The following is a 27,366-nucleotide window of genomic DNA, read 5'->3' as shown; positions in this document are numbered from 1 at the left end:
ATTCATTACATTGTTAACCAAGATTGGTCCTTTGTTATGAGGTTTAAGAAGGAAATTTGAACATTCTTATGGAAGTTCAAAGACATCATTTTCTTTCAGCAACTTCACAGATTCACTCTGTTCCTCTTACCCCAAAAGTCATCCACTTTCAGCTTTGTCCTATTTGTTTCTTGAACTGCAAACCCCTCTCCTGTTGTGTGCAGTAGTCTGTGGGATTAGCTTTACCCTCACCTTCCCCCACGTCTGCTCATCTCCAAAGCCAGTGGGCTTCCCTTGTAGCTCGGCTGGTAAAGAATCTGCCTGCAATGAAGGAGACCCAGGTTTGATTCCTGGATTGGGAAGATCCCCTGGAGAAGGGATAGGCTACCCACTGTAATATTCTTGGGCTCCCCTAGTAGCTCAGATGGTAAAGAATCCACCTGCAGTGCAGGAGACCTGGGTTTGATCCCTGGGTTGGGAAGATCCCCTGTAGGAGGAAATGGCAACCCACTCCAGTATTCTTGCCTAGAGAATCCCCATGGAAAGAGGAGCCTGGTGGGCTATAGTCCATGGGGTCACAAAGAGTTGGAGATGGCTGAGTGACTAAGCACAAAAGCACAGCGGTGCTGAGCTAGGCCATGTTGCCCCTGGATCTTCAGGGACAGACTTGCCACATGCCCCACTGCCTGGAGAAAGTGCTTCCAGTCCGAGCCCAAGTGAAGCCCTGCTCCTTTGCTTACTCAGCTGCCCATCAAGGATGTGATTTTTAGGGAATGGGGGTGGGGGATATATTTGGTGTATTTTTACATTAAAATGCATTGAATATAATTGTGTAAAACCTGGATGAATGCACATATGCCTGTAACTTCCTGCTTTCATCTTTCATGCTACTATTTGGTCTTTAATCTTGCTTTTTCTTTCTCCCTTCATTTCATGGAATACCTTTAGAAGACTTCAGTAATACAGTGGCAATTTTCTTTCATCTTGGAACCCCCACTCCAACCAAACTAAGAAACTTCATGAAATGTTTCATAGTTTCTAGATATAAAGTAACAAAACTTGGGATCAAATCAAATATTGATTCACTAACCAATTTAAGATCTGGTTTCTCACCTTAGGAACTTTGGGTTATGAATACTTTCATTTCATTCCTCTTGTATCTATCTAGTTTTTCCTTATCTACCAAACAAACATTTATCAAGTGTCAGCCACATGTCAGGCACTGAAGTAGATGCAAAAGTGAAGATTTGTACAGTATGGACAATGGTATGTGAGCTCTGATCTTACTGGATTTATTGTCTGCTCTGATGAATTAAATGAATTCAGGGAATTCCCTGGTGGTCCAGTGGTTAGGACTCAGTACTTTCACTGCATGAGCCCCAGGTTCAATCCCTGGTGTTAGGGACTAAGATCCCGTGACCCACGAGGTGTGGCCAGCATTTAATATAAGAAGACACGTCCAGAGGGGGCTTTAAAGCAAACTGTGTGTACAAGAACATCAACCTTCTGGATCTCTGTACGAGGGCACAGAGCGTGCACAGAAGGGTGTTCACAGCAGTCTTGGCAGGCGGCCATGGAGAGAGGACTGGTTAAATAATCACAGCACATCCATGTTGCCGAGAATTGCACGACTGTTAAAAAAGGAGGAGGTAAGGCTGCCATGCTTTGCTAGGAAATGATGTCTGAGACATACAGATAGAAAAGCAGAATGTATAACAATGCATAGCATGCTATAAAACTATGGCACTTTCAGATAATGGAGATCTGGAAAGCTGTGTGCTTTTCCCAAGCTTTTTTCCCAGGTCACCTCTGCGAGAAGAATTGGGGTCAAATTTGCCTTTTCTGTCCTTGGCACACTCCCATATGGAATTTGAATGACAACGTGCACTCCTGTATTTTGAAATTTTTTCATTAAAATTTTGTATTTCAAAATAATAGACATAAACTCAAGCTGCAAGACCTATGTGTCACATTTGCTGGAATATATTGTGGTCTACATTATTGTGGGTGTCAGCTCCCCCTCCAGGGGCATTTGTGAGTTGTCAGGGTCAGGAGAAGCCCAGGAAGTAGCTTCCTTCCCACACAGCGCTGTTTCATCTCCAGATGGCTTGTTTGGGTCCAGCAGTGCTATGCACACCTGGCCTCTCCCTGGTACATGGTATAAGGTTCATAGTTTTGAAAGAATTAGAGGAGCAAAATGGTTGTAGCATTCAGGTTGCAAGGATAATGCAGTTCTTTGGATTTTATCTTGGGCTTTGCTGGGAAAGTCAGAAGACCTCAAGACAAAGACGTTTATGTATTAAACTCAATACAAAACCACAGTGCTGGGAAATAACTGAAGTGTGTCAGTAACGAAAACTTCTGGAACAAGAGCTCTGCCAATTTGGGAAATGTTATTGCTTCATAAAGCAATGGTAGAGACCTGTAGACAGTTTTAAGTCAAATTGTCAAGGACAGAAAGGATTATGTTTGAGAGTTTGGGGGGATTATGAAATGATTATTACCCTAATGATTTGAAGAGTGCATTTTTATTAAAGTATTAATCACTTACATGGCTGTAAACACTAATATCCTAGACAACAAAGGGTTGGAGCTCTGAGCTGGGTGGGCGTACTACAAATTAGATCCTGTAAGTGAAGCCTTGCATTAGAATGGAGGCGTTGCAATCTTCGGGATTTTTTCCTCTGTTTTGGCTTCTAAATTATAAATGTAGAATAACAGAAAATTATCAGCAGGGATTACTCCCTTTCCCCTTACCCGGTTAATTAGAAACCTCCCTGCTCTCATATGTCTTCAACAGACAGTGGCCCTTGACTAAAATGCAATACTCAAATTACAAAATATATTTTGTAAAACAAATCTAGAAATATATTAATTTCTACTCATGTGAGAGCGAAGGGGGAAAATCCTTTAAAGTTTCAATAAAAATCTTGATACCAAGGTTATGATTCATTTCAGAACTTTTAGAACTGCTTTTTATTATGGTATGTCTGAACTATCTGAAATATTAGAAGCTACCATGTCTTCCAGAGACTTCTTTCCTGCTTCTCAAAAACCATCCTCTATGATATATGCTTGTTTGTAATGATTGCACAATTATAAACTGAGCATTTTGTGACACCTCTTGGGGAAGGTGGGCAATGATCTTGCACGATTTATTACTTTCTGAGTTTCAGAAAGGTATGAAAATTTTTACTTCAGAACCGTGTGGTAGCCAGCCTCCAAGATGGCCCCCAATGATCCCTTCCTCCTACTATCCCTACCCTTCTGCTCTCTTCCCATAGTGCACCAAGGTTGGTCCATGTGACCAAGCAAACACAGCTGAAGTGATAGTATGTCACCTCCCAGGTTAAGCTATAAAAGACTGCAACTTCCATCTTGGACTTTCTATCTCTTGGAACACCTTCTCTGGGGGAAGCCATGTTGTGAGCAGCCCTGTGGCCCACATGACAAGGAAGTGAAACCTCCTGCAAACAACGGTGTGAATGAGCTTGGAAGTGAATCCTCCAGCCCCAGGCAAGTTTTCAGAGACTGTAGCCCCAGCTGACAGCTGAAAGACCAAGCCAGAAGCACTTAAGCCCCTCCCAGATTGCTGACCCTCCAAAACTCTATGTGAGATATTCGTTGTTTTAAGCTAAGTGTGGGGGTGATCTGTTACACAGCATCAGATAACTCATACGCTGTCATTTTCCAGAGTTTGTTTTTTACCCTGTATGCAAAATGTGAAATGCAGAGACTGCCTCCAAAGAGGACTATTGCTTAGATGCCACAGAAGGTAATCTTGGGCCTGTCTTGTCCAAAACCTGATGTCTTCAGAAGCTTTCAGAGTTGTTTTCAGTGTCTTTGCATTTGAAATCTTTGACAGAAGCAGGGTGTAAGCACCTTTGAACACTTGCATTGATTGAGGTTCCCCAGTAGATCCCTTTGGAACCTCCTGCATTCTCCCAAGGGATTTGGGGGATTTGGGATCAAATCCTAGAGGGCAGCCTCTGCTGTAGAGGTAATGGCCTCACACCCACAACCCCATCCTTATCTTTTTCCCTTCTCACGCTCCCAGGTTTAAGCAAATCCTTGAGCACTCATAGGATTCCTAGCCTGCGGGTGTGTGTGTGTGTGTGTACATGCACTTAGTCATATCCAATTCTTTGTGACCTCATGGACTAGCATGGATGTGTTGTGTGCTTAGTCATGTCTGATTCTTTGAGACCCCATGGACTACTGTAGCCCACCAGGCTCCTCTGTCCATGGGATTTCCCAGGCAAGAATACTGGAGTCAGTTGCCATTTCCTCCTCCTCCAGGGGATCTTCCTGACCCAGGGATCAAACCCATGTCTTCTGCATCTCCTGCATTGGCAGGTGGATTCCTTACCACCAAGCCACTTAGGAAGTCCTCCTAGAGAGGGATACCCTGAGCTAATATTGTTGACCACTGACCCTCACCCCCAACCCTAGCTAGCATGCAACACTGGCTGATAAGTTCACCAGTTTTACAAACTGCCATTTCCCCCATTTTTAGGCATGAGGAAAAGAGGAAAGGATTATGATTTGTTTTTATTTTCTATTTACCAAGAATTCTGGTTTGATAGCCACTGACCTCAGAGTTGTTTATCTTGTTTCCATGGAAGGTTCTATCATTGTTCTCGGTCACCAAGAGATTCTGTGGTCTCTTGGAAAAGTCTAAACTGGATATCACTGAATTCATTTAAACCCACTTGGAAATATTTACCTTAGTAGAAATAGCCCTTGAATTTATTGGTATAAAGAGATTGTGGCTATATCAAGTTTTTAAAGTCATATTCTACTAAGCACCCTTATTTAAACCTGAACACCCAAAACAAGTACCAAAAACATGTTCTCAAGAGACCTTTTTTAAAAAAAAATCAATACTTTGAAGTGTTTTTCATTCACTCTTCCTCCCCTACATAAATTAACCCTCTGCAGGCCCGGCAGAGAGGAAGACTAGCTAATCTACCCTCAACTTCTAACAACCATTTTATTTCTCCACGAAATAAATGATACTCAACAGTGTCAGTTCTGTGCTATTTGCCATGTTTTATTAACCGAACTGCAGGTTTCAATCAAATTTGCACTGTTTCAGAGTGAAAACTTTAGTTTTTCTTTAGGAAGATTAGTTCAGTGCATGGAGGCTGCAGAGATTCGATCAGGCCACTCAATCACGGTCCCAGGTCACTAGATAACAGCAGGTGATCTCCGGGCAGTTGCTGTCAGCCATAGGGTCTTCAGCTGCAGGGGTGGTAGCTGCAGTAGAATCCACAGAGCCGGTAGAGGTGGCAGAAGAATCCACAGAGCCGGTAGAGGTGGCAGAGACAGCAGCAGTGGTGGTTGCTGGGGTGCCACCGCCATAGTGGTAATTCAGGTAGCGGACCGCCTGAATACTCTGTGCCACCATGTTGGTGCCGTGACATGCCATCAGCAGCAAATTGCGAGGCTGTACACGGTAGGCGAAGCGCATAAAGGCCATCGAGTAGAAGATGAGCGCAGTCGTCATGCGGCCACTGATGATGTCTGGTGATGCCCTCATGTCCCTGAAGGCAGCCAGCGGGAGGCCCCAGTTGGCCAATGGACCCCAGAAGTGAGTGCTGGTCAGGTAATCTCGGAACTCCTTAGTCTTCACGGTCTCCATCGCCTTCCGGCACAGAGCCACCACCGCTGCCATGATCGCTAAGGCTTGCGAGCACCAACAAATGAACGAACAACTAACCGACACTGACGTGGGGCATAGAACCTGGAACCTCAGCCTATCCTGAAGCCGCATTAGCCCCAAGTCTCGCACCTACACGCGACAGCCGTAAAGCATGCCAGACTGCACGTGCCACTGTCCTGCATTCCTTTGAGGGTAGAGGCGTGGCCTGCCCTCACGACTTTGTGTTTCTGCCGTAAAGTGCACCAGAGGGCACGTGCCACTGTCATGTCCGTCTTTGGGAACGGGAAGTGTGGCCTCGCCTTCGTGCCTTTGCGTGACTGCCGTAAAGCGTGTAGAATGTGCATAAATGTTTGCGCGCGCAATAGTGATTTAAGCAAAGATGCGCGTACAACCTTGTCTTTCCCTCCGTGGTGTGCTGCCGCCACTTGAAACCTTTCAGTGCTCCAGGTGCCGCCGGGGGAGACGGTGGTCTAGCTTACCACTTCTCAGGTACAAGGGAAACTCTGCTTGCTCTCTCTAGTCTGTGGACTGCATTGACTGCTGCTGCTAAGTCACATCAGTCATGTCCGACTCTGTGCGACCCCATAGACGGCGGCCCAGCAGGCTCCCGTCCCTGGGATTCTCCAGGCAAGAACACTGGAGTGGGTTGCCATTTCCTTCTCCAGTGCATGAAAGTGAAAAGTGAAAGTGAAGTCGCTCAGTCATGTCCGACTCTTCGTGACCCCATGGACTATAGCCTACCAGGCTCTTCCATCCATGGGATTTCCCAGGCAAGAGTACTGGAGTGGGGTGCCATTGCATTGACTAGATGTTGATATAAAATTCTTCAAGTACAGAATTTTCTCTGTACAATTTGCCTGAGTTACCTGCGAATATTTCACCTCTATATATTTCAGTGTCTGGCTCTTCACAAGGACATTCTCCAAACCACAATAATCCGCTCAGATGCTTAACATTTAGTACAGCATTATCATCTAATAAGCAGTGCATATTTAAATAGTTTTATGGCTGTTTTTTTTCTTTTTTGTTGGAGGGGGGAAATTCAGGGTCCACTCAAGATTCACATGTAGTTATATTTTTTAGATTAACCTCCCTTAATCTAGAAGAGTTCCCCAGCTTTTTTTTTTCTTCTGTGATGTGATATTTTTGAAAAGTGCAAGTCAGTGGTTTTTCAGAATGTCCTTAATTTGGATTAGTCAGTTTTATCTTAATTAAATTTAAATTGAATGTTTTTTGGTAAGAATACTACACAGGTGTGGTTGTCTTTAATGCATTACAATGGGAGGCACCTGATATCATTTGTTTCCATCATTGGTGACTGTGAGTTTGATCATGTGGTTAAGGAATTGCCTGTCAGGTTTCTCCATTATAAAGGTAGCTTTTCCTCTCCTCTCTGGAGCCTCTTTTGAGAGTGGATGAATATTCTGTTCTCCCAAGTCTTTCACCTAACAGTTAATATCCATTGATGAAAATTCTTAATGACAAAACTGATGGTGGTCTTCCCAGTGTTTTCTACTTTTTCCAGTAAAAATGATGAGTTGAAAAGTAATTAAGTATACATTGAAATATTAATGGGCTTCCCTGGTGGCTCAGCTGGTAAAGAATCCTCCTGCAATACCGGAGACCTGGGTTTGATCCCTAGATTGAGAAGATCCCCTGGAGAAAGGAACGGATACCCACTCCAGTATTCTGGCCTGAAGAATTCCATGGACTATACAGTGGGAAAAAGTCAGACACGACTGAGTGACTTTCATTTTATGGGCTTCCCTGATAGCTCAGTTGGTAAAGAATCCGCCCGCAATGCGGGAGACCTGGGTTCGATCCCTGGGTTGGGATGATCTCCTGAGAAGGGAAAGGCTACCCACTCCAGTATTCTGGCCTGGAGAATTCCACGGACTGTATAGTCTGTACTTATGTAGTAATTTATAGGGCATCCCAGGTGGCTCGGTGGTAAAGAATCTGCCTGCAATGCAGGAGACACTGGTTTGATCCTGGGTCGGAAAGATCCCTTGGAGGAGGCAACCCACTCCAATATTCTTGCCTGGAGAATCCCCTGGACAGAGGAACCTGGCGGGCTACAGTCCATGAAGTCATAGAGTCAAACATGACTTAGCAGGTGAGCATACATGCAGTGATTTATAATGAGCTCACTATACTTTTAAAAATGAATACATTCATTATCTGTGTTCATTTACATCCCAGATGTTTTACAAATATAGTTTTAAAACACACAGTATAACCATTGTTCAAAAGGAAAGCAGCATTATTTTTATATAACCCTTTTAAAGTATTGGGCTTCCAGATACGGATGACTGATACACTGGTGTGAGTCAATTCATTATAAATTGGAATTAATACATTAGCAAACCATGAATGGAATGACATTTTAGGTCTACACTGCCAGATGCTCCAGTGTCCTAAAATAAATGTAAGTTGCCACACCTTGTCCATTAGAAGCTATTAGTACTTGGAGATCATCTCCCATAGATTGCTGCTTGGTTTTGATTACCTATTACTGTGTAATAAATCACCCCAAAATATAGTGGCTTAGAACAACAGTCTTTTATTGTACTCAGATATTTTCAATTTGGGTGAGACTAAATAAAGCCAGCTTATCTGATCCACCTGAGGCAGCTCAGCTTGGGGCTGGAAGATCCACTTTCAAAATGGTTCACTAACAAGGCAGGCAAGTTGATACTGGTTGTTACTGGGAACTCAGCTGGAACTATTAAAGCCACTTGTTTCTTCACAGCCTGGTGCCTAAGAAGATGTGTTGTAGGCATAATCTTACATAATCGCCCCTCAAGTGTGGGCAGAATGCATGAATATGATTAAATATCATTCCCATGATTATATGACGAAAGGGAATTTGAAGATAAGATTAAGGTCCCAAATCAGTTGACCTTAACATGGGGAGATTCTCTAAGTGGGCCTGACCTGATCATATGAGGTGTTTTGTTTTTCGCTTAAGACAACAGAAATTTATTTTCTCACAGTTCTGAAGGCTAAAAGTCCAAACTTCAGCCTCTTTCATCTTCCATACCTAGGCTTGTGGCCATATTACTCCAGACTCTGCCTCTGGGGCAACATTGCCGCCTCCTCTTCTGAGTGTCTTCTCTCTCATATGAGCCATTTGAATCTGGGTCTGTTAGAGACAGAGAAAGCCAGAGATCGAAACTGTGAGTGGGACTTGACATGAGGGAGAGTCTCTCTGGCCGACTTGGAGCGTGGAATGGCCACCTGGCAGGGAATGTAGGCAGCCTCTAGGAGCTGAGTGCATCCTCAGCTGGCTGCTAGTGAGGAGAGGCAGACCAGAGCCCTGTAGCCACAAGGAACTGAATTCCTCCGACAACATGCACACCTTGTGAGACCCTGAGCAGAGAGCCTAGCCATGCTCTGCCCAGAATCCCAACCTACAGACTATGAGCTGGGGTAAATGGCTGGGGTTTTCTTTTCATACTTGAGGTTTTTTATTTTGTATTGGGGTGTAGCCGATTACAAATGTTGTAGTAGTTTCTGGTGAACAGCAAAGGAACTCAGTCATACACACACATATATCCATGCAGGTGGCAGTCGTGGTAAAGAACCCGCCTGCCAGTGTAGGAGACATAGGAGACGCGGGTTCCATCCCTGGATCGGGAAGATATTCTGGTGAAGGAAATGGCAACCCACTCCCCTACTCTGGTATTCTTGCCTGGATTATCCCCATGGACAGAGAAGCCTGGTGGGCTATGGTCCATGGGGTTTCAGAGTTGGACATGACTGAGTGACTAAGCACATCCGCATTCTCTTCCCAACCCCCTCCCATCCAGGCAGGCACATGGGCATTGAGTAAAGTTCCATATGCTATGCAACTGGTTCTTGTTGGTTACCCACTTTGAGTATAGCAGTGTATACATAACCTTACCAACTCCCTAATTATCCCTTCCTCAAATGGGTAACTATAAGTTCTTTTTCCAAGTCTGTGAGTCTCTTTCTATTTTGTAAGTAAGTTCATTTATATCATTTCTTTTTAGATTCCACAAATCAGGGATGTCATATGATATTTCTCTTTCTCTGTCTGACTTCATTCAATATGACACTCTAGGTCCTTCCACGCTGCTGCAAATGGCATTATTTCATTCTTTATAATGGCTGAGTAATATTGACTCATTGGAAAAGACTCTGGTGCTGGGAGGGATTGGGGGCAGGAGGAGAAGGGGATGACCAAGGATGAGATGGCTGGATGGCATCACAGACTCGATGGACATGAGTCTGAGTGAACTCCGGGAGATGGTGATGGACAGGGAGGCCTGGTGTGCTGCAATTCATGGGGTCGCAAAGAGTCGGACACGACTGAGCAACTGAACTGAACTGAATATTCCATTTATATATATACCACATCTTCTGTATCCATTCCTGTGTGGATGGACATTTAGGTTGCTTCCAGGTCTTGGCTCTTGTAAACAGGGCTGCAATGAACATTGGGGTGCATGTATCCTTTCGGATCATGTTTTTTTTTTCCAGATATATGCCCAGGAGTGGGATTGCAAGGTCATATGATACCTCTGTTTTTAGTTCTCATGGAACCTCCATATTGTTCTCCATAGTGGCTATACCAATTTACATTCCCACCAACAATGTGGGAGAGTTTCCTTCTCTCCACAGCCTCTCTAGCAGGTTTTTTGTTGTTTGTTTTGTTTTTACAAATTGTTGTTTGTAAACTTTTTAATGATTAAATGGCTGTTATTTTAAGCCACTAAATATGTGATAATCTTGTGTGCAGCAGTAGAAAACTAATATAAGCTATATTAATTGACTTTTATGATCTCTTCTCAGAAGTCCCATAACGTAACTTTCTCCAGACAAAAGCCCACCCAGATTCAAGGAGAGGGGGCATAGACCCACCTCTCTAAGGCAGAAATGTTGAAGTCATACTTTCTAAGAAGAGCACGTGGAATGGGAACTATTGTTGGGGCCACCTTTGGAAAATACTGTCTACCATATTTTTTAACCTGAAATGACATAATTATAGGACATTGGATCTCATGGATTATCTGTAAAATAGGGGCGATAATGGTACCGACCTCAGCAGTATTGTGAGGTTTCAGTGTGTTAATCCATGGTCAGTACTTAATATAGGACCTGGTATATAAGAAATGCCCAGTGAATTTTAGCTGTTATTGTTATCATCATCCAGTCCAGCCTTCCCAGTTTACAAATAAGGCAGGAAGCTTTAAGAGGTTGTGTTATGTGCCGTGGTGACGCATGGTAGACCTGAATTGAAATTTCCTTTTCTCACATCAACGCTCTGCACAAATCACTTTAACGTCTGATGTGTTTCTGTCTTTCCAACTGTGTTCTAAGTTCCCTTAGGCCACCAGAGAAGTATCACCAAATGAAATATTCCTTCTCCCCACAAACCTTTCTACTGTATTACCTGGATGTGGCCCAAATTGAAGAAGATAAGATCTGCCTGTTCATGTTGTTTTGTGTTGTGAAAGGCACTCAGTCGTCTCCGACTCTTTGTGACCCCATGGACTACACAGTCCATGGAATTCTCCAGGCCAGAATAGTGGAGTGGGTAGCCTTTCCCTTCTTCAGGGGATCTTCCCAACCCAGGGATCGAAGCTAGGTCTTCCACATTGCAGGTGGATTCTTTACCAGCTGAACCACAAGGGAAGCCCAAGAATACTGGAAGTGGGTAGCCTATCCCTCCTCCAGTGGATCTTTCCAACCCAGAAATAGAACCGGGATCTTCTGCATTGCAGGCGGATTCTTTACCAACTGAGCTATCAGGGAAGCCCATTCATGGGGAGCATTTTAAAGCAGAGAAATGGAGGTAGAGACAAAGTTTAAGAGACATCCCTAATAGAATCCCAGTTGGTAGATGCTTAGCTAAATATAGTCTTTGTATAAGGTTTGTGCCTGGAAGATATTTGTTGGTTTTTGCAGTTGAAATGAATGAGCCAAATGGAGGGTAAGACATCGTAATGCAACTTGGGTGGACTTGAGAAACATACAGGGCAAGGAATGAACAAAGCTGCAGAGAATCCTACCTAGCAAAGATAGTGATCAGTTTTAGAATGAGAGAGTATCAGTAATGCTGTCCTGGGATTACATTTCCCCACAGAGAAGTTAGACTTGCTGTATATTTCACTGTATTTTAATAGATGAGACAAAGAAGCTAAAGATTGATGATTATTGCAGATAGTATTGTAGATAATATTATCATTAATATCATTGAAAGTGGCTTTTCTACAGTCTGTGCCGCCTCGCCAACATAAAGCATTCAGGGTCTCCTGTGTGGCTCCACCTCGAGACACATGAACATGGAGGGCAAGTTCACTATCACCTTTCAAAGGAAAACACTGGAGACTTTCCTGGTGGTCCAGTGGTTAAGAATCCACCTTGCAATTCAGGGGACTCTGGTTCAATCCCTGGTCAGCAAACTAAGATCCTACATGCTTCACGGCAACTAAGGCTGTGTGCCACACCTACGGAGCCTGCACTCCACCACTAACACCCAATGCAGCCAGATTAATTAATAATTAAAAGAAAGGAAGACAATTGGAGAAGACTGGCAAATACTAAGATAGATTTTCTACCTTTCTGCAGTCTATTGAAAATGCGCCATTGCATACTTTCTTCCAACAAAGATTCCAGGTCATAGGTCTCTTGCCATCTTCCTTGACATTAAGGACCTGGACCCACGGTACTCCTCAGGTGGTTCCAGTGAGGTGGGCCATGGAGAGCACACCTTTTGATTTTATTTTCTTTAAAATTTTTTATTCTGAAATAATCTGAAATTCACAGAAAAGTGAAAATAGTTTAAAACAAGAATAACAAAGCAGAAAGTGTGAAAAGAACTCATGTTCTTTTACCTTTACCAAGATTTACCAGTGCTGTTAACATTTTCACATTTGCTTTATGGTTTTCTTTGCCCCTAAGAACTTCAGTGTCTATTTCCTAAGCATCTGAATGCTCGTGGAGTTTCTCTTACATTACCGCAATACACCCATCAAAAGCAAGGCGTTTACCAATGATATAGTACTGTAATCTACAATCCTTATTCTCATTTTACCAATTGTCCCAGTAATGTCCTGTATAACAATCTTCTGTTTCTAGTCCAGGATCCAGAGCAGGGTCACACATTGTTTTTAAATGTCTCTGTTAATCTGTTAATAAGACAGCTGTCTCTGTAATCTCTCGTAATCTACCCAGCCTTTCCCCAGTGTTCATGACCTTGACATTTGAGAAGAGTACAGGCCAGCTGTTTCCTAGAATGTCCCTCAGTTTGGGTTCACTGCATGTTTCTTCATGACTGCCTGCAGGAAGTTCATGTTTCGTGGGAGCCCCACAAAAATGACGTCCTATGCTCAGCGAGGCACCTTAGGAGGCACGTGACTGTTTTTAGTGAGACAGTGGCGTTCTGGTGATGCATGAGACTGAAGTGATGTTCCCTAGATTTCTCAAAAACACAATATTTTCCCCTTTGTAATTCATAATTTGTGGGGAGATACTTTGAGCCTATGTAAATATCCATTTCCTCATTGAATATTTAACTACTAGTTTTAGCATCCATTGATGATTCTGCCTGAATCAAGAATTACTATCATGGGTGGGAATTCCTTGGTGGTCCAGTGGTTAGGACTCAGTGCTCTCACTGCAGGGGCCCAGTTCAATCCCTGCTCGGGGAACTAAGATCCTGTAAGCCACACAGTGCAGGCAAAAAAAAAAAAAAGAATTACAGTCATGATGGCAACATTTTATTATTTTTTAAAATGATTTTCTGTCTTATGGTTTAAAACAAAAATCAGAAATTGTATTTCTTTAGAGCTGCCTGGCATGCTGGCCAACATTTATAAAACATGAGAATATTCCTGAATTCCTAAAACTGAACATTTATGATTTAGGTATTTTATAAAATTTGGGGGCCACATTTGATGCTGATTTCCTTGGAATATTTGCTCTCACCTTCTACCAAAGGGAATAAATAGAATAGTGCCTCCAGAAAAGCTGGATAAATAAGACAGTAGGTGGATATATTGGTTGTGCTATTTTCAGTTACTGCAAAAATTAATATTAGAGCCATCTGTGGCCCTGATTCTAATCTTTTGCCTTCTTATGCTATTTTTCTTTTCCCCCATGTGTAAATACAATGGCTGAAGGCTGGGTGGCTACCCAGCGTATTCCTGTAACTCAGAAATATCAATCAAGTGTGTTATAGCTCAGCTTCTCTAGCTATAAAACACCCTGTGTTCTGGTCTGGTCCCCTCGTTGTGGTCGAGTGGCAGGAGGGGGTCATTGGTTCCAGCCCCCAGTGGACCATGGCTTCCTTGTCATCTTCTGTTTCATTTCTGCCTGATTCCTATGTCCTCAGATCAGGTCAGCGGTGAAACAAGCAAAAGGCTGCAGGACTCCCCCATCTCTCTCCTGCCAGGGCCTCATTCCCAGGGTCCTGTCATAGGAAATATGCAGTGCCTGTTACTCATACTTAGTCTTGGCACCAGAAATGAAAACCTTCTGTTATTAACCTTTTACTGAAAGCATCCTCAAGTAAATCTTAGAAAAATTCAGTTTTTTAAGACATTATTTTGAAAATATTTCACACTTAACAAAAAACATTGTAAGAATGCAAAAAATTCTCACAAACCCTTTCCTGAGATCAACCAGCCTTAGGGCTCTATCTGGGAAGCAGGGCCACTGAGCTTAAGAAGGGGTTTGTTGCAGCAGATGAAGCTGCGGAGATGATGTGATGGGGGAGCTGGAGTGAGGAGAAGTTGCCAGCCAGGCAGTGTAAGGAGCCAAAGCGGGCCCTGGGCCCTGAAGAGAGACTGGCCCATGTGCTAAATCCCTTCAGTCATGTTCAACTCTTTGCAGACCCATGGACTATATAGCCCACCAGGCTCCCCTGTCCACAGGATTCTCTAGGCAAGAATACTGGAGTGGGTTACTATGCCCTCCTCTAGTGAATCTTCTTGACCCAGGGATGGAACCCAGGTCTCCTGATGTCTCCTACATTGGCAGGAGGGTTCTTTATGCCACATGGGAAGCCCATTTATATACTTACCTATTTATTATTAAAGTGATCTCACGGATTCATATTTTATTTACTGGGTTATAATCCTTTGTTGTTCAGTCACTAAGTAGTGTCCAACTCTTGGCGACCCCATGAACTGCAGCACACCAGGCTTCCCTGTCTTTCACTGTGTCCCGGAGTTTGCTCAAACTCACGTCCATTGAATCGGTGATGCCGTCCAAACATCTCATCCTCTGTTGCCCCCTTCTCCTCTTGCCCTCATTCTTTCCCAGGATCAGGATCTTGTCTGATGAGTTGACTATTCACATCAGGTAGCCAAAGTATTGGAGTTTCAGCTTCAGCATCAGTCCTTCCAGTGAATATTCAGGATTGATTTCCTTTGGGATTAATTGGTTTGATCTCTTTGCTGTCCAGGGGACTCTCAATAGTCTTCTCCAACACCACAGTTCGAAAGCATCAATTCTTCGGCACTCAGCCTTCTTTATTGTCCAACACTCACATCCATACAAAGATTACTGGAAAAACCATAGCTTTGACTATTCAGGCCTTTGTCAGCAAAGTTATGTCTCTGCTTTTTAATATGCTGTCTAGGTTTGTCATAGCTTTCCTTCCAAGGAGCAAGCGTCTTTTAGTTTCATGGCTGCAGTCACCGTCAACAGTGGTTTTGGAGCCCAAGAAAATAAAGTCTGTCACTGTTTCCATTGTTTCCCCATCTATTTGCCATGAATTAATCAGACCCAATGCCATGATCCTGGTTTTTTGAATGCTGAGTTTTAAGCCAGCCTTTTCACCCTCCTCTTTCACCTTTGTCTTTAGTTCCTCTTCACTTTCTGCCATTAGGGTGGTGTCATCTTCATATCTGAGGTTATTGGTATTTCTCCTGGCAATCTTGATTCCAGCTTGTGCTTCATCCAGCCTGGCATTTTGCATGACGTACTCTGCATATAAGTTAAATAAGCAGAGTGACGATATATATCCTTGATGTACTCCTTTCCCAACTTTGAACCAGTCAGTTGTTTCATGTAAGGTTCTAACTGTTGCTTCTTGACCTGCATACAGGTTTCTCAGGAGGCAGGTATGATGGTCTGGTATTCCCATCTCTTTAAGAATTCTCCACAGTTTGTTGTGATCCACACAGTCAAAGGCTTTAGCATAGTCAATGAAGCAAAAGTAGATGTTTTTCTGGAATTCCCTGGCTTTTCCTATGATCCAACAGATGTTGGCAGTTTGATCTCTGGTTCCTCTGCCTTTTCTAGATCCAGCTTGTACGTCTGGAAGTTCTTGGTTCATGTGCTATTGAAGCCTAGCTTGAAGAATTTTGAGCATTACCTTGTTAGCATGTGAAATGAGTGCAGTTGTGTGGTGGTTTGAATGTTCTTTGGCATTGCCCTTCTTTGGGATTGGAATGAAAACTGACCTTTTCCAGTCGTGTGGCCACTGCTGAGTTTTCCAAATTTGCTGGCATATTGAGTGCAAGCACTTTTACAGCATCATCTTTTAGGATCCAAAACAGTCCCCTAGAATTCCATCACCTCCACTAGTTTTGTTCATAGTAATGCTTCCTAAAGCCCACTCTACTTCACTTCAGGATATCTGGCTCTAGGTCAGTGATCACGCCATGGTGGTTATCTGGGTCATTAAGACCTTTTTTGTACAGTTCTTTGTGTTCTTGCCACCTCTTCTTAATATCTTCTTCTGTTAGGTCCATGCCATTTCTGTCCTTTATTGTGCCCATCTTTGCATGAAATGTTCCCTTGATATCTCTGATTTTCTTGAAGAGATCTCTAGTCTTTCTCATTCTGTCCTTTTCCTCTATTTCTGTGCACTGTTTACTTAGGAAGGCTTTCTTACCTCTCCTTGGTATTTTCTGGAACTCCTCATTTAGTTGGGTAGATTTTTTCCTTTCTCCTTTGTCATTTGCTTCTCTTCTCAGGTATTTGTAAGGCCTTCTCAGACAACCACTTTGCCTTCTTGCATTTCTTTTTCTTGGGAATGGTTTTGGTGACTGGTTCCTATGCAATGTTAGCAACCTCTGTCCATAGTTCTGGCATTCTGTCTGCCAGATCTAATCCCTTGAAATAATTTTTTACTGGGCCCTTAATTTGATGCCCCAGTTGGCCCACATTTGGGCAGTGAGAGCCCCTTGAAGCTGTCTCCTCTGACCTTTCAACTTTAAAATACACACAAAGATATACCCTACAGGGGCCATCTTCCTTCTGATTTAGTTCATGTTGTCCACCCCTACCCCCAAACTTATAAGTAGAAAACTTCATCGTTTTCCGGTTCATCCTTTCTGTGTTTCCTTTTGCAAACATAAGGAGATATATGCATATTTACTTATTTCCTCTTTGTTAAACAAATGGGAATGCATGATTTATACACTTTTTGTGTTACAATGTATCCTGGAAACCACCCCACACCACCTCATAGAGATCGTCCACATTCTCTTTGTACAGCTACATAGTACTCCGTATTGTGGGTGTATCATCATTTATTTAGCCAATAGCTTTGATTTGCACACTTGCATAGTTTCTGCCATATTGTATGAGTAATGCTGAATAACCTTGTGTCTGTGTATTTTCTTGTTGTTACTGGTGTATTTTATTTTATTTATATATATATATATATTTTATTTTTATTTTTACTTTATTTTACTTTACAATACTGTATTGGTTTTGCCATACATTGACATGAATCCGCCACGGGTGTACATGAGTTCCCAATCCTGAATCCCCCTCCCACCTCCCACCCCATATCATCTCTCTGGATCATCCCCTTGCACCAGCCCCGATACTGGTGTATTTTAAGAGGAAGGCACGAGAAATGGTATTTCTGGGTCAAAGGCTAGATGTGAATACAGATCTAGTTTTGTTAGATACTGACAATTCACCTTCCACTGTGCATTCTCACAATGTTCAAGAGTGTGTGTTACCCCACAGCCTTGTCAGCAGTGTATAAACAGCTGTATTGAGGTATAGTTCACATATAATACAATTCACCCCTTTAAAACGTACACTGGTTTTTAGTATATGCTCAGAGCTGTGCTATCGGCATGGTCATCAATCCTAGAACGTTTTCGCCACCCAAAAGGAAACTCGATGCCCATTAGTACTTCCTCCTTCCTGATACCCTCCCCAGCGCCTCTGACAACCTTCTGACATATTCCTGATTCTGCTGCTGCTGCTGCTAAGCTGCTTAAGTCGTGTCCGACTCTTGCGACCCCCTAGACGGCAGCCCACCAGGCTCCCCCGTCTCTGGGATTCTCCAGGCAAGAACACTGGAGTGGGTTGCCATTTCCCTCTTCAATGCATGAGAGTGAAAAGTAAAATGAAGTCGCTCAGTCGTGTCCAACCCTCAGCGACCCCATGGACTGCAGCCCACCAGGCTTCTCTGTCCATGGGATTTTCCAGGCAAGAGGACTGGAGTGGGGTGCCATTGCCTTCTCCGTCCTGACTCTGAAGAGTTGCCTGTTCTGGACACCTCACTTTGGTCTGGCTTCTTTTGCTTAGCATTCTGTTGTCAGGGCTGCCTTCCTTTTTATGGTGGAACACTCTTCTGGTATGGGGACAGACCACATTGTGTTCATCTGTTCAGCAGTTGACAGACATGGGGGTTATTTCCACTTTTCAGTTACTGTGAACAGTGCTGCTGTGAACATTTGTGTACAAGGCTGTTTCAAATTTTTATTTTTGAAAAAATTTAAATTGAAGTGTGCTTGATTTTCAATGCGGTGCCAATCTCCACTGTACAGCAAAGTGACTCAGTTTTACACATATAGGCATTCTTTTTCAAATTCTTTTTTGTTGCGGTTTATCATTGAATGTTGAATACATTTCCTTTTGCTATACACTAGGGCCTTGTTGCTTATTCATTCTATATGCAATGGCTTACATCTGGAGTCCCAAACTCCTAACCCTTCCCTCTCTTAATCCCCTCCCCTTTGGCAAACACAAGTCTGTTCTCTATGTCTGTGAGTCTGTTTATGTTTCGTCAACAAGTTCATTTGTACCAGTTTCTAGATTCCACATTTAAGTGACATCATAGGATATTTTTCTCTTTTTGACTTACTTTACTCAGTATGACAATCTCTATGTCCATGCATGTTGCTGCAAATGCCATTATTTCATTCTTTTTATGGCTGAATAATATTCCATTGTATATATGCATCATGTCTTCTTTATCCATTCATCTGTCAGTGGGCATCTAGCTTGTTTCCATGGTTAGTATTCCTATGAACATAGGGGTGTGTGTATCTTTTTGAATGTTTTCTATTGTAGTAAAAATAATCACATAATATAAATCATAGTTCAGTTCAGTTCAGTTGCTCAGTCGTGTCTGACTCTTTGTGACCCCATGAATTGCAGCACGCCAGGCCTCCCTGTCCATCACCATCTCCTGGAGTTCACTCAGACTCACGTTCGTCGAGTCTGTGATGCCATCCAGCCATCTCATCCTCTGTCGTCCTCTTCTCTTCCTGCCCCCAATCCTTCCTAGCATCAGAGTCTTTTCCAATGAGTCAACTCTTCGCATGAGGTGGCCAAAGTACTGGAGTTTCAGCTTTAGCATCATTCCTTCCAAAGAAATCCCAGGGCTGATCTCCTTTAGAATGGACTGGTTGGATCTCCTTGCAGTCCAAGGGACTCTCAAGAGTCTTCTCTAACACCACAGTTCAAACGCATCAATTCTTCGGCACTCAGCCTTCTTCACAGTCCAACTCTCACATCCATACATGACCACAGGAAAAACCATAGCCTTGACTAGACGGACCTTAGTTGGCAAAGTAATGTCTCTGCTTTTAACTATGCTATCTAGGTTGGTCATAACTTTTCTTCCGAGGAGTAAGCGTTTTTTAATTTCATGGCTGCAGTCACCATCTGCAGTGATTTTGGTGCCCCCCAAAATAAAATCTGACACTGTTTCCACTGTTTCCCCATCTATTTCCCATGAAGTGATGGGACCAGATGCCATGATCTTCGTTTTCTGAATGTTGAGCTTGAAGCCAGCTTTTTCACTCTCCTCTTTCACTTTCATCAAGAGGCTTTTGAGTTCCTCTTCACTTTCTGCCATAAGGGTGGTGTCATCTGCATATCGGAGGTTATGGATATTTCTCCCGGCAATCTTGATTCCAGCCTGTGCTTCTTCCAGTCCAGCGTTTCTCATAATGTACTCTGCATAGAAGTTAAATAAGCAGGGTGACAATATACAGCCTTGACGTACTCCTTTTCATATTTGGAACCAGTCTGTTATTCCATGTCCAGTTCTAACTGTTGCTTCCTGACCTGCATACAGATTTCTCAAGAGGCAGGTTAGGTGGTCTGGTATTCCCATCTCTTTCAGAATTTTCCACAGTTTATTGTGATCCACACAGTCAAAGGCTTTGGCATAGTCAATAAAGCAGAAATAGATGTTTTCCTGGAACTCTCTTGCTTTTTCGATGATCCAGCAGATGTTGGCAATTTGATCTCTGGTTCCTCTGCCTTTTCTAAAACCAGCTTGAACATCTGGAAGTTCACAGTTCATGTATTGCTGAAGCCTGGCTTGGAGAATTTTGAGCATTACTTTACTAGCATGTGAGATGAGTGCAATTGTGCGGTAGTTTGAGCATTCTTTGGCATTGCCTTTCTTTGGGATTGGAATGAAAACGGACCTTTTCCAGTCCTGTGGCCACTGCTGAGTTTTCCAAAGTTGCTGGCATATTGAGTGCAGCACTTTCATTCAGGATTTGAAACAGCTCAACTGGAATTCCATCACCTCCACTAGCTTTGTTCATAGTGATGCTTTCTAAGGTCCACTTGACTTCACATTCCAAGATGTCTGGCTCTAGATTAGTGATCACATCATCATGATTATCTGGGTCTAAATCATAGTATTTTAATCATATTTAACTGTCCAGCTCAGTGGCAAGAAATACATTCATGTTGTTGTGTAATTCTCAACATCACCCATCTCCCAAAGTTTTCACCTCACTAAACTGAAAGTCTGTCCCCATTAGACACTCCCCACTCTCACTTCCCACCCCAGGGCCCCTGACATCTATAAGTGTTCTTTCTGACTCTATGATTTGACTATTCTAAGTACCTCATATAAGTGGAATCAAACTATTTATCTGCACCTAGTAAACACTGCATTTTTAAAGTTAATATATGTCTTGGGCTTCCCAGGTGGCTCAGTGGTAAAGAACCCCCCTGCCAAAGCACAACATGCGGGTTTGACCCCGTGGTTGGGAAGATCCCTTGGAGAAGGAAATGGAAATCTCCTCTAGTATTTTCGCCTGGGAATCTCATGGACGGAGGAGCCTGGCGGGCTATAGTCCATGGGGACATGACTTAGCAACTAAAGAACAACAATAACCTATGTGTTGAAACAGATTGTACATTTTCCCCTCTGTACTGTGTACTAGGTTCTCATTAGTTATTTATTTTATATGTAGTAGCATATGTATGTCAATCCCAGTCTCCGAATTTATCCCAGCCCCCATTTTCCCCTCTGGTTGTCCATACGTTTGTTCTCCACATCTGTGTCTCTATTTTGGCTTTGCAGTTAGGTTCATTTGTACCATTTTTTTTAGACTCCACATATATGCATTAATATATGATAAATAGTTGTTTTTTCTGACTTACTTCACTCTGTATGACAAGCTCTTGATCCATCCATGTCTCTACAGATGGCACAATTTTGCTCCTTTTTATGGCTGAGTAATATTCCACTGTATCTGTGTACCACATCTTCTTTATCCGTTCATCTCTTCATGAACATTCTGGTTGGTTCCATATCCTCAGTTCAGTTCAGTCGCTCAGTCATGCCGACTCTTTGCAACCCCATGGACTGCAGCACACAGGCTTCCCTGTCCATCACCAACTCCCGGAGCTTATTCAAACACATGTCCATCGAGTTGGTGATGCTATCCAACCATCTCATCCTCTGTTGCCCCCTTCTCCTCCTGCCTTCAATCTTTCCCAGCATCAGGGTCTTTTCAAATGAGTCAGTTCTTTGCATCATGTGGCCAGAGTATTGGAGTTTCAGCTTCAACATTAGTCCTTCCAATGAATGTTCAGGACTGATCTCCTTTAGGATAGACTGGTTGGATCTCCTTGCAGTCCAAGGAACTCTCAAGAATCTTCTCCAACACCACAGTTCAAAAGCATTAATTCTTCGGTGCTCAGCTTTCTATATAGTCCAACCCTCACATTGATACATGACTACTGGAAAAACTGTAGCTTTGACTAGATGGACCTATGTTGGCAAAGTGATGTCTCTGCTTTTTAATACACTGTCTAGGTTTGTCATAGCTTTTCTTCCAAGGAGTAAACGTCTTTTAATTTCATGGCTACAATCACCATCTGCAGTGATTTTGGAACTCCAAAAACTAAAATCAGCCACTGTTTCCACTGTTTCCCCATCTATTTGCCATGAAGTTATGGGACCGGATGCCATGATCTTAGTTTTCTGAATGTTGAATTTTAAGCCAACTTTTTTACTCTTGTCTTTCCCTTTCATCAAGAGGCTCCTTTGTTCTTCTCTACTTTCTGCCATATCCTAGCTCTTATAAATAGTACTGCCATGAACACTGGGGTCCATGCATCTTTTGGAATTGTGGTTTTTCTCAGGCATGTGCCCAAGAATGGGATGGCTGGGTCATGTGGTAGTTCTACTTTTAGTTTTTTAAGGAACCTCCATACTGTTCTCTTTAGTGATTGTACAAATAATTATTCCCACCAACAGTGCAGGAGGGTTCTCTTTTTTCCACACCCTCAGCAGCATTCATTTCTTGTAGATTTTTTTATGATGGCCATTCAGACCAGTGTGAGGTGGTACCTCACTGTAGTTCTGATTTACATTTCTCTAATAAATAGTGATGTTAAGCATATTTTCATGTGTATGTCTTCTTTGGAGAACTGCATGTTTAGGGATAACACCCATTTTTTTGATTGGCTTTTTTAAAATATTGATCTACATGAGCTGTTTGTATATTTTGAAGATTACTCCCTTCTCATTTGCTTACTTTGCAAGTACTTTGCACCTTTCTGAGGGTCATCATTTTGTCTTGTTGATGGTTTCCTCTGCTGTGCAAACCTTTAAAGTTTAACTAGGTTCCATTTGTTTATATTGTTTTTATTTTCATTATTCTGTAGGGTGGGTCAAAAAAGATCTTGCTGGAATTTATACTAAAGAGCGTTCTGTCTTGGTATTCCCGTAGAAGTCTTATCTGTCGGGCCTTATATTTAGGTCTTTAATCCATTTTGAGTTTATTTTTTGTGTATGGTTTTAGAAAGTGTTCTAATTTCGTTGCTTTACATGTAGCTGTCCAGTTTTCCATGCACCTCTAATTGAAGAGGCTGTCTTTTCTCCATGGTATATTTTTATGTCCATTGTCAAAGATGAGGTGACCATAGGTGCATGGGTTGATCACTGGGCTTTCCATTCTGTTCCATTGATAAGTATTTCTGTTTTTGTGCCAGTACTCTACTGTCTTGATGACTGTAGGTCTGTAGTATAATCTGAAGCCAGGAAGCCTGATTCCTCTAGTTGCATTTTCCTTTCTCAAGATTGCTTTGGCTATTTGGTGTCTTTTGTGTATCCATATGAATTGTGAGATTCTTTGTCTTAATTTTGTGCAGAATGCCGTTGGTAATTTGATTGGGATTACATTGAATCTGTTTATTGCTTTGGGTAGTTATCGTCATTTTCATGACGATATTGATTTTTCCATTGCAAGAACATGGTATGTTTCTCCATCTGTGTCATCTTTGATTTCTTTTATTAGTATCTTATTGTCTTCTCAGTACAGGTCTTTTGTCTCCTTAATGTAAGTCTATTCCTTGGTATTTTATTCTTTTTGTTGCAGTGATAAATGGGATTGTTTCCTTAATTTCTCTTTCCGATCATTCATTGCTAATGTATAGGAATGCAACAGATTTTTGTGGATTAATTTTGTATCCTACAACTTTACTAAATTCGTTGATTAGTACCAGTAATGTTCTGGTGGTATCTTCAGGATTTTCTATGTATAGTATGTCATCTGCAAACAGTGACAGTTTTACAACTTCTTTCCCAATTTGGATTTCATTACTTTTCTTATCTGCCGACCTGGCTAGTGCTTCCACAACTATTTTTGAATAATAGTTATGAGAGTGGACATCCTTCTCTTGTTCCTGATCTTGAAGAATATGCTTTCAGTTTTTCACCGTTGAGAATGATGTTTCCTTTGTTTTTGTTGTATATGGCCTTTATTATGTCGAGGTAGTTTCCCTCAGTGTCTAAATGGGTACTGAATTTTTTCAAAAGTTTTTTCTACATCTGTTGACATGATCATATGGTTTTTATACTTCAATTTATTAATACAGTGTATCACACTGATTTGTGTTTATTGAAGAATTATTGCATCCCTGGGATAAATCCCACTTGATCATGGTTCTACGGTCCTTTTACTGTGTTGTTGAATTCTTTTTGCTAGTATTTTGTTGAGGATTTTTGCATCCATGTTCATCAGTGATGTTGGTCTGTAATTTTTTGTGATATTTTAATCTGGTTTTGGTATCAGTGTGATGGTGGCCTTGTAGAGTAAGATTGGGAATGTTCCTTCCTCTGCAACTTTTTTGGAAGAGTTTCAGAAGGATGGATGTTACTGCTACTGCTAAATCACTTCAGTCGTGTCCGACTCTGTGTGACCCCAGAGACAACAGCCCACCAGGCTCCACTGTCCCTGGGATTCTCCAGGCAAGAACACTGGAGTGGGTTGCCATTTCCTTCTCCAATGCATGAAAGTGAAAAGTGAAAGTGAAGTCGCTCAGTCGTGTCTGACCCTCAGCGACCCCATGGACTGCAGCCTTCCAGGCTCTTCCGTCCATGGGATTTTCCAGGCAAGAGTACTGGAGTGGGGTGCCATTGCCTTCTCCAGAAAGATGTTACAAATGGATATTCACTAACAACTGAGCCTCAAAATATATGAAGCAAAAATGGGCAGAATTCCACCTATGTTGATCTGCTATGAGAATGCATGTCAAGGGACTTTCCTGGTGGTCCAGTGGTTAAGACTTCACTTTCCAATGCAGAGGGTGTGGGTTCAATCTCTGTTTGGTGAGGTAAGATCTCACATGCCACAAGGCCAAAAAAAAAAAACCAAAACAACATTGTAAATAATTCAATAAAGACTTAAAAAATGGTCCATTAAAAAAAAAAAAAAGGAAGAAAGAATGGCAAATACCTGCTCTACAGCTTGTCCATAGCCGGCACTCACAGGGTGATGCAAAATGCTGTCCAATGGGAACAAGACCAGTCTCCATTTTCTCGAGTGATCACCACTTCCCTGACCCCATTCCAAATGCAACTCCCACATCCGATCCACATCTGGCAACAACTCTAAGAGGCACAAGAGTAAACTGAGGCCCAAAGAGACTAAGTTATTTGCCAAGGTCAAAGACTCAGGAAAGGCATGCAACCTCACACCCTCTTCATGCCTCTCCCATGAGGCCAGCCAAGAAAGCAGGTCAAGAAAGACACCATTCAGTCGCTCTCTGTGTAATAATAACAGACTAAATTCCTTAATTAGTGTTACATATTTCCTGACAGCTCTCCCAGTCAACCAAGCATACACATGCTGTTTCCCGTAGATTCTGACTCGTGCGGATTTCACTAGAAAACCGGGAGCAGTCTGAGCCAAGGCTAATTCTAATCTCACAAGCAAGCAGATTCTACGGCTTCCCTTTCACTGAGGCTGAGCCTTTACACGACAAAGCTGCTGTCCAGAAGAGCAAAGGAAATTGGAGTGGGGGACAACAGACAGGTAGAGGAGAAAGCACAGAGCACAGTGAACCCCAACAAACAAAGGAAGATACATACAATGGCGAGCTGCAGATACTAGCTGGACTGTAAGAACCTTCAGGGCAAAGGTTGTTTTTGTTCACTTGTTCTCTCTTGGGTACCTAAGATAGGAATGCTTGCTACCTAGAACATTATAAATGAACACTTGGGGAATAAAGCAAAGCATTATTAGGAACAAGGAAAAAAACCCTAAAAAAAAATTAAATGTCCAGCAGAAAGATAGACATTGTTCCGTTAACTGAGGATTACTATTGCAGCTGTTAAAAATGACGAGCAATAGCTGAGAAGGTGTATTATCCATTATAAACCCTGCTGGAGAAGCAGACTTAAAAGAAATGAGAAGTGTTCACAACATAAAGTAAAAGAGTAGACAGCAAAACACCATGGACAATATATCCCTTCTATGGAGAAGGCAATGGCACCCCACTCCAGTACTCCTGCCTGGAAAATCCCATGGACGGAGGAGCCTGGTAGGCTGCAGTCCATGGGGTCGCGAAGAGTCAGACACGACTGAGCGACTTCACTTTCACTTTTCACTTTCATGCATTGGAGAAGGAAATGGCAACCCACTCCAGTATTCTTGCCTAGAGAATCCCAGGGATGGAGGAGCCTGGTGGGCTGCCGTCTATGGGGTTGCACAGAGTCGGACACGACTGAAGCGACTTAGCAGCAGCAGCAGCATGCCTGTCTGGAGACCATGTCTTTCTCAGACAAAATGCGTACAGATAGAACACTAGCAAGATAAAGAGCAAAACGCCAAGCCACCTCTATCTCTAGACGGTGAGATGATTTCTTAAATGTTCCTCTGTGTTTTACTTACAAGTACTTTTTAAAAATTGCCTTTCCCCAGCTCTACTCTAAATGTTTGATAGAATTCACCTGTGATGCCATCTGGTCCTGGACTTTTGTTTGTTGGAAGATTTTTAAACATAGTTTCAATTTCATACTTGTGATTGGCCAGTTCATATTTTCTGTTTCTTACTGGTTCAGCTGGAAGATTGTACGTTTCTAAGAGTTTGTCCATTTCCTTCAGGTTATCCATTTTATTGACATATACTTACTTGTCCATGCATGCTCAGTCATTCAGTAACCTATCAGATTCCTCTTTCCATGGGAGTTTCCGGGCAAGAATACTGGAGTGAGTTGCCATTCCCTTCTCCAGGGGATCTTCCCAACCCAGGGATTGAACCCGCATCTCCTGCATTGGCAGGCAGATTCTTTACACTGAGCCACCTGGGAAGCCTCATAGTTGCTTGTAAGTAGTCTCTTATGATGCTATTTCTGCAATGTCAGTTGTAATTTCTTCTTTCCATTTATAGTTTTATATATTGTGTCCTTTTCCATTTTTTCTCGATGAGTCTGGCTAAAGGTTTATGAATTTTGTTTGTCTTCTCAAAGAATCAGCTTTTAGTTTCATTCATCTTTACTCCTGTTTTATTTGTTTCTATTTCATTTATTTCTGTTCTGATTTTTATGATTTCTTCCCTTCTAGTTACTTTGGGTTTTGTTTGTACTTCTTTCTCTACTTGCTTTAGGTGTAAGGTTAGGTCATTTATTTGAGATTTTTCATGTTTCTTGAGGTAGCTATAAATTTCCCTCTTAGAATTGCTCTTACTGCATCCCATAGGTTTTGTGTGTGTTTTCATTGTCATTTGTTTCTATGTATTTTTTATTTCCTCTTTGATTTCTTCAGTGATCTCTTGGTTATTTAGTAGCATATCATGTAGCCCTCATGTTTTTGTGGGTGTTTTTTTTTTACAGTTTTTTTCCCCTGTAATAGATGTCTAATCTCATGGCATTATGGTTTGAAAAGATGCTTGATCTGCTTTCAGTCTTCCTAAATTTACCATGTCTTCATTTTTCACCCAAGATGTGATCT

At 42.3% G+C, this 27,366-nt stretch overlaps 2 protein-coding genes and 1 non-coding gene across 3 annotated transcripts in view; 2 read left to right on the top strand and 1 right to left on the bottom strand.

The window, feature by feature from the left end:
* CXHXorf38 (chromosome X CXorf38 homolog) overlaps positions 1–27,366 on the top strand; it is an 87,404-nt gene that overhangs the window by 25,583 nt on the left and 34,455 nt on the right. The window lies entirely within an intron of this gene.
* TRNAE-UUC (transfer RNA glutamic acid (anticodon UUC)) lies at positions 1,311–1,385 on the top strand. The gene has a single exon. It is a non-coding gene; the product is annotated as a tRNA-Glu (tRNA).
* MPC1L (mitochondrial pyruvate carrier 1 like) lies at positions 5,012–5,883 on the bottom strand. Its single transcript, XM_027963006.3, has one exon. It carries the CDS (start codon positions 5,753–5,755, stop codon positions 5,150–5,152), a length of 606 nt encoding a protein of 201 aa, XP_027818807.1. The 5' UTR covers positions 5,756–5,883; the 3' UTR covers positions 5,012–5,149.

The sequence above is a fragment of the Ovis aries genome, chromosome X (genome assembly GCF_016772045.2).
Source record: "Ovis aries strain OAR_USU_Benz2616 breed Rambouillet chromosome X, ARS-UI_Ramb_v3.0, whole genome shotgun sequence".
Classification (NCBI taxonomy): domain Eukaryota; kingdom Metazoa; phylum Chordata; class Mammalia; order Artiodactyla; family Bovidae; genus Ovis; species Ovis aries.
Note: the sequence above shows the minus strand (reverse complement) of the source record. Positions and strands in the feature narration are given on the sequence as shown.